At 35.4% G+C, this 12,727-nt stretch overlaps 1 protein-coding gene across 1 annotated transcript in view; it reads right to left on the bottom strand.

Annotated features, from left to right (window-relative positions):
- Nucleotides 1-2,487: 2,487 nt before the first annotated feature.
- Serpini2 (serpin family I member 2) overlaps nt 2,488-12,727 on the bottom strand; it is a 33,621-nt gene continuing 23,381 nt past the window's right edge. The window contains exons 6-8 of the mRNA XM_051199189.1: nt 9,971-10,057; nt 7,234-7,323; nt 2,488-2,564 (exon numbers count right to left, since the gene is read on the bottom strand). Of these exons, the coding sequence (XP_051055146.1) occupies nt 2,488-2,564; nt 7,234-7,323; nt 9,971-10,057 (254 nt within the window). The remainder of the gene's footprint in view (nt 2,565-7,233; nt 7,324-9,970; nt 10,058-12,727) is intronic.

A 12,727-nucleotide genomic window follows, 5' to 3' on the forward strand; every position in this document is an offset into this window, starting at 1 on the left:
AAACCTTCGTCTTTTAGAGTTATGAAACCAAATTTACACATTGTATTAATATTTTTATACCATTGACTATTTTCTGGAACTGCATTGGTTCCACTGAGAAGAAAAGTAATACTATTTTCTAAGATTCTGAGTACATTTAGCATAATGTACGTAGATTAACTATTTCAGTGCCTGGTACATAATTAGGGTTCAATGTGGGTAGCTATTATCATTAAGCTCTCTAACAAAAATGACCACAACAAATAAATGAAAATATATTTTCCACCATTAGCATAATAGTGTTAAAACCTGTAAAATATGAACCTTTATTGGAATTTAGCAATATTTTACTTCTAAGTTTTACATTAGATTTCAGAGCATGGTACTGACATGGTTAATTTTGTTTTTAATTTGACAAACCTGAGAAGAAGGAACCTCAGCTGAAGAACTGTCTCAATTTAATTTTGCTGTGACCATGTGTATGAGACAGTTTCTTTATTGCCACTTCATATACTAGGCTCCAGCCCACTGTAGACTGTGCTGTCCTTATGCAGGTTGCCCTGGGATATAAAAGGAAGCTATCTGAGAAAGCCAATAAGCATTGCTCCTTCATGGTTTCTCCTTTTGTTCCTGCATCCAGGTTCCTATTTTGATTTCCCTCAATGATGTATGGCATCTGTAGCGCAGAGTTTTCTCACAGCAATAGGCAAACATATGAGAACAGGAATCAGCCTTCTCCAAACCTACATAGGTGGTTTTTAAGGTGTTTTCATACTTGTGTGTCATCATACTTTGTTCCTATTAACTATCTCACTGGTCACCTTCCTTCTTGTTCTCTCTCTCTCTCTCTCTCTCTCTCTCTATATATATATATATATATATGTGTGTGTGTGTGTGTGTGTGTGTGTGTGTGGTGTCTGGTTTTTTTTTTATCCCATTATTATCTTCCCTTAAGAATCCAAGTCACAAAACTGGAAAGACAGGGACAATGGTTACAAGCACTTGCTGCTCTTCTAGATGGCCTAAGTTCAGTTTCCAGCAACCATATCAGAGACCATGTAATTCCAACTGCAAGGGTTAAAACTCCTTTTTCTGCCTTCTGTTGGCACACACACAGTACATATATGCATACAGACACACACATACAGACAGCTAATTAATTTTTAAAAAATATTTTAAAAAAGAAATCTAGCTGAGTATACAATAGATATACTTATACACCCATATTTATCACATCACAACACACAATTGCCAAGAAACAGAATCAGTCTAGATGTTCCTCAATAGATGAATAATGGTTTATATATACATTGAAAATTTAAATAGCCATAGAGGAGAATGAAATTATGTCACTTTCAGTAAAATTTATAGAACTGGAGGTTATCATGTTAAACATGATAAGCCAAATTCAGAAAGATGACTATCCATGTTTTCTCTCATGTGCAAAATCTAAATATATTATATATATATATATATAATATATATATGTATATATATAATATATATATATTGAAAATAGAAAAAGGACTATGTGAGGAGAGAAAGAGGTCAAAAGGTTGAGAGAAGGAAAGAGAAGGGCTATTTATGGAGGACAATCTTGGCTCTGATGCTACCTTAGCTAGGTATTCAAAAATTATGGAAGGTCATCCTCTCTAAACACATTAATTTGGTTGCCATTTTTGTCTAAGAAGTTAGAATCTTTATCAAAGTTCTCAGCATTTCTAATATATATATATATATATATATATATATATATATATGAAATCACTAGGAAATAATGATAAATTTCACTGATATTGAAGAGGACAGACATGTGGAATAAAAAAATTAGTAGAATACACACAACTCTTACACTGTCGCAAACCCTAGGTCTCTATATCACATGCTAGAGAGGTATCCACCAAATATACTGTTCCTTGATTGGATATCTTATGTATAATTTTGTGTGTATATATATATATATATATATATGTATCCATGTGTTTGAGGGTATACATGCATTTGGGCAAATACATGTGGAGACAGAGGAGCACCTAGTGAACTGTTCTACATACACTATCTAACTTTTCTGCAGTTGGTGAGACAAGGTTTCTCACTGGCTTAGTGCTCCATGATTAAGTTAACATGGCTTCCCTATGAGTCTCAGGGAAAAGCCTGCTTCCACCTCCTCAATAGAATATATAAGCATATCATTATATTTGGCTGTTTTTGTAACTTGGGTTCTTGGACTTGAACTTAGGTCCTCATGCTTGTAAGAAAGGCACTTTACTAACTGAACCCCATAAATTAGATTGGGATTATCTTCGAATTTTTGAACAATTTAGGATTTGTTTATATTTTATATATTTTCAGTGTTTAGAAGAACATAAAAAGATCTATAACTATATTTAGTTGTCATATAGGCACAATTTTAATCAGAAAAAATGTTTGAAAATTTTCAAAATAATGACATTGCATGTACCAACCATTCTCAAGCATTGTCTTGTATTTTTAGACCTTGATTTTTATTTACAGTGAATCTAAATCTCTCCCCTTCGTTGTTTGGATATCGGGATCTGTCACCCTTCCCATAAACAAAATTGATCCTATAAAAAGAAAAAAAGTGATTTAGAAATTTCTGGAGAAAAAGACAATAATTATTCTCATGGTTTAACAACTCTTCACCTATTCTTCTCTACAAGTGAAGTCTGATAGCAAGACACTCTCCTTTGTCTAAAACACTTGGATCATTATTAATCATTTTTGGTAGTTTGAGAAGTAAATAAAATGCCACAAGAGTTTGTCATGAAAAAATGCATTCATCTTGTTTTCCATAAGAGAGTTTTACTAAATATAGAACCCAACCAGGCAATCACAGCATAATAAAACTGAGATGAGATCAGTGCAGAAGGATTGGCAGCCATCTTTTTATGCACAGAATATTAACCTCAGGGTTAAAAGTGCAGTTTCGCAGACCTCCTTCAGCTCTGAATCAAAGCATCCTTCACAGTTAAAGACAATATTTTCATATCGCTAGTACTTTCAAATGCTCAGCAAAATGATATCAAACACATATGTAATTACCTGTTTCTGGCCATTCTATGTTCAGTGACATGGAACAAAGAACAAGAGGACAGACCAGGAATTAATGGTGCATTAAAAACTATTCACCTTGCATTCAGCTGGGAAAGGCAAGTGGAAGAGGGTCGATGACACCTGCCATAAACTTAATTGCAGGTATAATGACGGTTAATTTTAAGAAGTGGTAATATAAATTTTGCTTAAGTGAAAGCTAATTAATACAGTTAGCTATGTTTGAAATAATAGTAGGAAAGTCCTATGCTTAGTTACCTCCTTGCCATTCAATCAAAAGCCAGATATAAATTTGAAATAGAATGCAGAGGGGTGTATGGTAAGGTTTGGAGGGGGAAAAGGGAGGGAAGAAATACTGTAATTATATTACAATCTTAAAAAAATAGACAGTATTAAGAAGGTCAATAACATGGATGGAGGTATAATCTCCAACTGATGTTTTTCTTTATGTATTTCTCAAAATTATGTCCGAAAAAAAAGGAAAGGAAGGAAACACAAAGTTTTCTGATAGACAAGGATATACCTTTCCTAGGATGAATAATGCGTTTAGTTACAGTACCAGTGACTTGTATCTTCATAATGCTCTGACATAAAACACTTTTCAGAAATTGGCAGGAATTCTTTAAGCCACTTTTATAGGTAAAAACACCATTTAAAATTCCAACATGGTAGTGTACAATATTTCACAAAATTTGTCTCAGGGTTTCCCATCTGCTCATTCGCCAGAGAGAAGCATACTTTGAATTGAGTCTTTTTTTTTTTTTTTTTTAACATATCGATCCCAGTTCCTTCTCCCTACCTCCCTCCCTCCCTTCCTTCCTCTCTCCCTCCCTCTTTCCTTCTCTCCCCCCTCATGCACCCTGACAACCCTCCCCTCCAACCCCCCCCCCACTCCACATATAGGGTGATGCCTTCCAGGAGGGGTCATCTAAATCTGTCAAGTCATGTGAAGTAGGGACTAGGATTTCTCTCCTGTCTCTAGGTTAAGGCAGTATCCTCCATGGGGGATGTGCCCACAAGGTCCTTTTGTGCACCAGGAATACATCCTGGTTCCACTCTCTGAGGTCCCTTAGACTGCTCAGGCCTTTCTAGCTAAGACCCATGTTCAGAGGGTCTGAGTCAGTCCCATGCTAGATTCCCAGCTATCAGTCTGGGGGCACATTAGCTCCTCCTTGTTTAGGTCAGCTGGTCTATGTGTTTCTACAGTGTGGTCTTGTCCTCCCTCTCTGCATCTGGATTCTAGTTCGGCTCAGTGTTTAGTTGTGGGTGTTTGCTTCTGTTTCCAACAGGTACGAGATGAGGGTTCCATGATGGTGGATAAGTTAGTCATTGATCTCATTATCATTTATGGTAGCCTTTCCACTGTTGCTCAAATTGCTAGTTGGAGTCAGTGTTGTAGGTCTCTGGACATTTCTTTAGGTTCAGTTTTCTCTTCAGTCTTATAATGGTTCCCTTTTTATGTCTCTCTCTCTCTCTCTCTCTCTCTCTCTCTCTCTCTCTCTCTCTCTTTCCCTCTCTCTTTTCTGTCTTATATTCCTCCCCTGACTAAATCTTCATCCCTAATCCCACGTGCTTTCCTCTCCTCCCCTTCTTGAATTGAGTCTTTTCCAGCCACTCCTCTGGTCACTACTAAGTTCTGAGGGCTAGTGAGGATGAATGGAAGGACAGGGCAGGAACAACAGTTAATGCCGTTTACCTTTTCTCTCCTTCTTATACAGATGTCCCCTACATTTAACTACAATGTCTACTCCAGCTCTGCAACAGATAGAAGCAATTGATATCTCCTAATATTAAAGCCCACATCATTGCCAAAACATATGGTTAGATTCCAAGATTTGTTCATAAATATTCCTGTTGCTTATTCTTTCATCTCAAGTCTAAAGTTCTAAATATTATAATTTTGTATGGGAAGCACTGTCAGTTTGGCAAATGTAACTGACTACTTTGTCAGAAAGGCACATTTCATTTACCATCCTTGTCAATTTTTGTCTGGAAGTCTATAGAGCTGGTATGCTCCCTCAGCTTAAGGAAACAACTGAGCTCTTTATTTCCCATAATCTTAACAGCTGCATATAAATACACTGCAATATACAGCTCCCTTAGTATGAAAATCCAAATACCATATACATTTTTCCAAAAGGAATATTTTATAAAAATAAATAAATAAAATTGAAATCCATGGAAAAATTGATTGTACTAGCCTAAAGTTATCTGCCTGCATACTTGACAAACTGTCAGCTGAATATACATATTTTTGGTAAAGCTAAAAGATATTTCATTATTTTCTAAGTAAACCTGATATTCTCATTTATGGGAGAAAAATTAATCACCAAAGGGATACTGCTTTATAATAATGGCCCTCCCTAATTTTTTAAAGAGTAGTATGTGTGTGTGTGTGTGTGTGTGTCTGCACATATATATGTGTACCATGTGTGTGTGGTATGTGTTTAGAGGCCAGAAGAGTGTGTGTGATTCCCTGGAATAGGATTAAAGAGAATTGTGAGTCACCATGTTTATGCTGGGAACTGAACCCAGCTTTTCTTCAAGAATATTAACTGCTTTTTATTACAGAAATATCTCTTCAACCCCTTTTTCTAAATTTTCTGTCACAATTCACATCTTCAAATAGATGATATTTCATTTATATTGAGCAGAACTTTAAAGGAGTAACCCTGATTTAGAAGAAATTGTTGCTAAGGACTAATTGTTAAACATCACAAGTGAACAAGCAGATGGATCATTTTGAGTTTTAAATTTTCACTGCTGTAATACAGGATGCAATTACATGCCTTAGAAGAAAATCATCAATTAGGGAAATAGGATCAAGTATACCATTCTAAATGTCATTTACTTATATATTGAGGCCCAGTGACTCATTTCTTTCTCTTCTCCATATTCAATAATTATATATGCTAATAATAAAAAAAATGATTGTTCACTGGTTAAAGATATCTTGATCAAGCAGTATACTCAGAATATATTTTAACACTGACACGTCTACTATCTACTATTGGGTTTGAAACTGTTTTAATACAATCTCAGTGGTTTTAAAGGTGTTTCAGTACTCTCACAATTAATATTTTGAAAAAGTCTGCTGGTGTTAATACTACAGAATTAGAACAAGACACTTGTCTATTCCTTAGAGTGCCAGTAACAGAACCTTTAGTGAGTCTAACAAATTCAGGCTCTTATTAACTATGACTCTTTTCCTTATGAACCAGTTCATAGAAACTTTTCAATTATTTGTCCGTCACTTGTTGCTATTTATATTTATTGATTCGGTTTTAGTGAGAGCCTGCTGTGTACTAGGAAACATGTGAAAATTTATGAACACTTTCAAATTATTTTTAATACCAATTTTCTTAGAAAAATTAACAGGACAACATAACTTAGAACAGGTGAGCCGCATGAATTGACTTGTTAATGGAGCTGGAATATGAGCAGAGGTCTGACTCCACGACATCATTTTCAATGTGTAGGAATTGACTTTTTTTTTCCTCTGAGACTTTCTACCAAACTCTAAGCTGAATAAAATATTCTCTGTTCTTCTGTGTTTTGTGACTCTCACAGGACCTTGTTGTTGTTGTTACAATCCTAAGGATGCCCTAAAGATGACTTGCCCACCGTTTTCACAGACTGGCAGATCTTTTCATAACACAAAGTGCTGACAATCCCTCAGGACAACCTTGGTTTCCATATTCTGACATCATGCCACATGGCCCTATCTACCACCAACACTTTTGTATTCCCTTTTCTACCTCACTGAATACTCTGGAGGTTTGAAGTTATGTTTGGTCACACCCCTGCCCTTCTGGGAGCCTCTGTGAGTTATCCTTCTCATGATTCCATGATTCCCAATTGCCACTTTCATTTTGGCATCACTACCAAGTTTTAATTGTATGGCACTAGACAAGGTAAATTTTCTGTCACTGAGCTTCTAAATCTTCTACTAACCAAATAGCTGCTGTTAGTGATGTTAGCTTAACATATGGATCAGCTGGGCCAGAAGCCAGATTACCATTACTCCATTTCAGACTCTTATCATATCATACAATACGATAACTGAAGTAAAAGCCACACCAAGCAAATGCCTATTGAAAGGAAGTGTGATTTCAGATATGTGTATAACAACTGACAGCTTCATTTAACCACTACCTGCAAATAAATTTTAAAAAGACATACCTGTTTGAGTGTGCTTCATAATAAACAGAAATGGACGATTTGCTAGAAACTGAGTTTGAGTCAAACTCATGATCACAGGGATATTTACGCCTATGAAACAGAGACAACAGTCATTTAGATGTTTACATTTAAGAGAGCCATAAAAATATAATGCAATACTTTTCATAGATGAATGAATTTTGATGTAATATATCCTAAAGGCAAAGAAATTTGTAATTATTGTTAAGTCACCATGCACTGGATTAAATATTTGACCATTCATGAATTCATTCTGACCTTACATTTATGTTCAATGAGAAAGAACATCAAATAGTGGATTCAATTTAGTGGAAGCAATGAAAACTGTCATAGTTTCAATAGTAATTTTCTGTGCACTATTTACATTACATGATCTGTTCCTAAAATGCTTCACCTTTTAATTCCTTTCCAGACACTTTTGCACATCATTGCCATTCTTCAAGCTGTGAGAATCTCATCTGTGTTCAAAACCACTTATTTTGTACTTACATTTCTGGAATTATTCTGTGATCTCATAGCTTCTAGGATTTATATACCATCCAATATATATATATATATATATATATATATATATATATATACATGTATATATATATATACATGTATATATATATATGCATATATATGACTTATGCTAGAAAACTAAAAGTAGATATTTGCCAAGATATAATTACTTATTATGGTAATTTACATTATCTCAGCTTACAGGGCATTTGTAAATAATGTAGGAAATTTCAGAAGTCAGACAGATTTTTTTTCCTAGATTGAACATTTTTATTCTAATCTCATTCTATTAAACTCGGATCTGACTGAGTATGCTAGAGCAAGCCCTGGGAATAGGAATTCTTGTGAAGTTCCCATTTGATGCACTTGCCACCAGTCTCTGAAGTGTAATTTCTTGTCTCAATGTAAACTACATCTTAGTTTCAATAGCCCTGTAAAATTTTGTTCAGACCCAAGAAAAAATAAAATCAACATGTATAGTCAAAATTGAAAAAAATTTAAATATAATCTTTAAAAAAAAATGACATGAATGGCACTCTTTCATACAGAATAATTGTGACAATGGCACCCAAATTATCAGTGGATAAAGGTTCACATCTGAATTACTTAGGTAAATCTAAAAAGTAAAGTCAGTTTTACTTCTATTTTAATTTTCAGTGAACAGTGTTTTGTCCCTTTCTTGCTCATGAGCACATCCTTCAAAGTCAGAATCTCAGGCTATTCTGGGCCATGATTCATCCAGCTATCTGTTGACTCCTTTACCATCTCCTAATGAGTACATAATCCTCCTCCTGGAGAATTCCAGCTTTACAACGAGAGGCACTGTGCAATAGAAAATGCCTTTCAACTTAAAACAAGGGAACCTGATATCAGTTCAAACAGTCAATTAACATCATGACCTGGGGCAAGTGACTTTACATCTCTGGGGCTTTTCCTTCACTAATGTAATTAGAGGATTGTTCTCTAATGGAGGAGAACTCATACAGCACTGTGTAAAAGCAGACAAAATTTTGTGACCATGAGCCATTAACCTCATCTGAACACATAGTTCTGGTTTCTCCAAGGATTGAAAAAGAATAAAACCTATGCAATCTGTTTCTTGAGCAGAGTAATGGCACTACCTTCAAGAGATGACAGAATGGTAACCATAGCCTAATGTGTCCCACCTAGATGTCAAACTCAATACTATTATGACTTAATACCCAGCACCCTCACTATGACTTAATAAAGAAACCACTAAAGAGATAGAGTTTGAGAGTGTTTTGCAATAATAGCTTTTAAAATGATGCACATTTTGAAGCATTAGCTAAAGTCCAAGTAGTATGATGGAATTAAAATATACTAACAAAGGAGCCACTAATTATTTTTGTTGGTTTGTTTGATTCTAGTTGATTCCAAGGCTTTCCATCCATTGTTTTTCCAAGTGTTATTTAAAAACAGCATAGTTATTATTCAAAATAACATTTATTTAATGAAGTGTTGTAGAAAGGTTCTTCTCAACCTTCAGTGTACTCTCAAACAACCCAGTGAGTTTGCCCAGCTAGAATCTGACTGAGTAGGTCTAAACTGAGACTTGCAATTTGACATTTTTAATAAGTTCCCATGTAACATAATAAAGTTGCATTTGGCTGAAAGTCACAACTCAGTTCTTGCTCTCCTTGGATGTGTTTTGGGATCACTTAAGGAAATTTGAGACAGCCTTAGAGCTTGCATCTCACTTTCAGCAATACAGATTGAATAATTGTAAGCATTGTCTGGGCATAGAATTTGTAAAACTACCCAGATGACTATAATATGCAGCTGAGTTTTGAACTACTACCACTGAGATAATAACAATAATCAAATAGAAAGCTGATCACTAAGTTACAAATGATATTAAAGAAGACAATGGATATTAAAGAGACAAGCACTCTTAACCATGAGGGTTTCATAGTTGAGTCCTCACATTTTCTCCCCATATCCTACCTACTAATTGGTGGTTGTTACAATTTGAAGATAAGAAAATTTCAAGATATGAAGCTGAACTGCTAATCAAATCTCTTCCTTTTGCATTATGCATAAAGTGAAAAATGCATGTACAAGACACACAAGCAAAACTGTCTTCCCTTGTCTATACAGAAAAATAAAAGTAAGATCGGAATGTGGCAAAACAACCCCAAACCTCCACCCTGCCCACCACCATTCTCCTTGTTTCTGAAGAATTCATTTGTTCTACCTGTAGATGTTGCCACCTCACTTCCATCTTCATTTATCTCAAAGAAAACTTTCTGCATGACTTTGGACACATGGACTTCGGATGAATCTGATGAAAATGTGGCAGTTAAAATCAAAACCATTACCATGAGATCATCAAATAATTACATTTCAAATACATAAAGACAGTGACTGACCAAGTGAGCTCTCTCCAATTTAGTCAGTTTTTCTGGAGATAAGGGTACTTAGGTTTAGCTGTGAAACTCATGAAAAGATGAACAGATAGGACAAGTTCACCCAGACATAAAAGACAAAGGCAGAAAGTATAACCTTGGAATCAGATACCCAGCTCTGAGGGAGATTTGAATGGACAGAGGAGGGTCCCCACTTCAACACAATCCACAAAAAGAATGAAAGCAGAACCTCAAAGCAAATTTGTCTTTTAAATTACAGATTAATTCTGAACTGACATTAAAGCAAAATTCATTTTCCTTCAAGACTGGTTAGATAAGAAAAAGCTAAAATGCCTTTGTGTCATCTGTCTGAAAAATCACTTCAAAGCTGTGGTTTTTTTTTTTAATCAAATTAGATAACTGTTTTCATGTGAGACATTCTTGCAGCATTTGCTCTGTAGTATGCATTGCTGAGGGTCCCCCTCTTTACCCACTGGTCAAATCTATGTGAAATGTTTCTAGCACGGTTGCTTGGAAGGATAGTCTTCAAAAGTGGAGTCATGAGATAGACATCCTATCAAGTCAGCTTGCAGGACCAGATATATTTAGCTTCTTCATAGTCAGTATAGGCATGCCTTAAAAACAATGTGGTGCATAGGTGGTTTGCCATGTACACCACTCAAATAAGACAATTGATGGACATGAATATATCCAGTGACAGAAACATGCAACATGGAGAAAGAGTTAGGGGAAGTTTCAGTGTGAATTTTCCAAAACACAAGAGAACCACTCAGGATGAGTCACCCAAACAAATTCTCCAATAGTTCCCTATGGTAAGACAGGATACATAAATAAAACACACAGTTAATAAACTAATGGCCAGTACAGTTTAGGGAGAAGTGAAAAATTTCCCCTAGATTAGCAATGGAAATAGGTAGTCCAAATGGCTCCTGCAGTGAGGTTTTCCACTTAGGAAAAGAACCTGAGACACACTAGCTTAGAGCAATGCACATAAGTTCTAGAGACTCGTTGCTATCTACATCTTTGTAGTAATGATTTCTTTTAAATATCCATAAAAAGGTAAGTCCATAATTGTTAAATTAAGCAGTCTAGGACATTTCTTGTTTTCCTAGATGTTCATGTAAACTTGAATACTGACCAGGAGGGTCCTGAGCAGAGGCCAGAATAGGGTGACAGTTCCCATAAAGCTAGAGTTACAGGTAGTTGTGAAATGTGTAATGTAGGTGCTGGGAACCACACTCAGATATTCTGTAGAAGTAGGAAACAGTCTTAACCATCTCTCCATATGCTAGATGAATAAGTTATTTATGTAACTTTTTCTATTTCCCAAAGTCACTAAGACATGATTTCACTTAGATTAGAAAGGGGAGACTTCCAAATGTTGTCTTTATTGAACATGGCATTGGAACTAATAACTTGGCATAAAAGTATTATATTCAAAAGTATTGAACCATGTGAGTATAAAATATCTATTTCCTATATAAATTGTTCCATATTGTTAATATTAGACTGGTTCATATTAAGTTTTGGTAAAATTTTATTGTACAGAAATAAGAAAACATAGCAAGTGTTGTGGCCTGGATAAACATTCTTCTGAAAGGTTTGTGTGATGGAAGCTTAGCTCTCAGCTACATATGAAGTAGATAATACTGGAAGAAGTTGGTCATGGATTTTTAGGGGATCCTATCCCCACTCCTGCCTTTATCCCTCCCTTTGTTTCTTGTCTTCAAAGTGATAAATGAGATCACCTACCAAATGTTCTTGTAGCCATCTGTCCGGCCCAAGCATAGAGGACCAAACCACACTGGGATGAATCCCCTGATCCAGATATTCTCTTTTGTTTGTTTATAGCAGGCATTTGGTCACTGCTCTGAATAGTAGCAAATCTAGCATTGAATTGCTTATGCTGATAACTACCAGTTTTAGTGTTGAGTCAATGAGGCAGGACCAAAATGTTAAAATAATTCAAATAGCTAACCCCAGAGGGGAAAAAAACAGAAATTGTTAGACATTTATTCACTGCTTGGAGTTATTCTTTTGCACAAATTATTTTATGCATTTTGGAGGTATTTTCATAAATCATCTTGTAAAAGGTTTATGGAAGTTACAAATTGCTGGAGTTTGAAAAGTGAGTGGCTGTTTAAATGTGTAAGGTATATTAGATGAGATTCCTAGGCCCAGGGAGAAGTTAAAGGGGAAGAAGTGCATGAAAAAAGCTTGATTATTATGGGTTATGATATGGCTATGTTTCAGGGCACACAAAAACGGCATCTTATTGGAATGTTTAATGTTGACGGTTATTGCTCTTACTGTAGAGATTTGCAAGAAATCAGATCCAGTTGTCTCTGTGGAAGCAAGGAGCTGTGTCATGTGTGAAGATGACAAAGAACTTGTCTGACTCCTATGAACATACTCTACTTCATTCGCTCAGAGACAGTATCCATCCCACCCATGTTGAATGAACAGATGGATGAATACTGCTTCAAAGTCTACATATTTATATAAAAATCCATAAAGGTTTTCTAGTATATGCTATATAGTGATATAAAATAGACTGCGGAGTTTATATAATCAGACCCATGCAT

The sequence above is a fragment of the Phodopus roborovskii genome, unplaced genomic scaffold (assembly GCF_943737965.1).
Source record: "Phodopus roborovskii unplaced genomic scaffold, PHOROB, whole genome shotgun sequence".
NCBI lineage: Eukaryota > Metazoa > Chordata > Mammalia > Rodentia > Cricetidae > Phodopus > Phodopus roborovskii.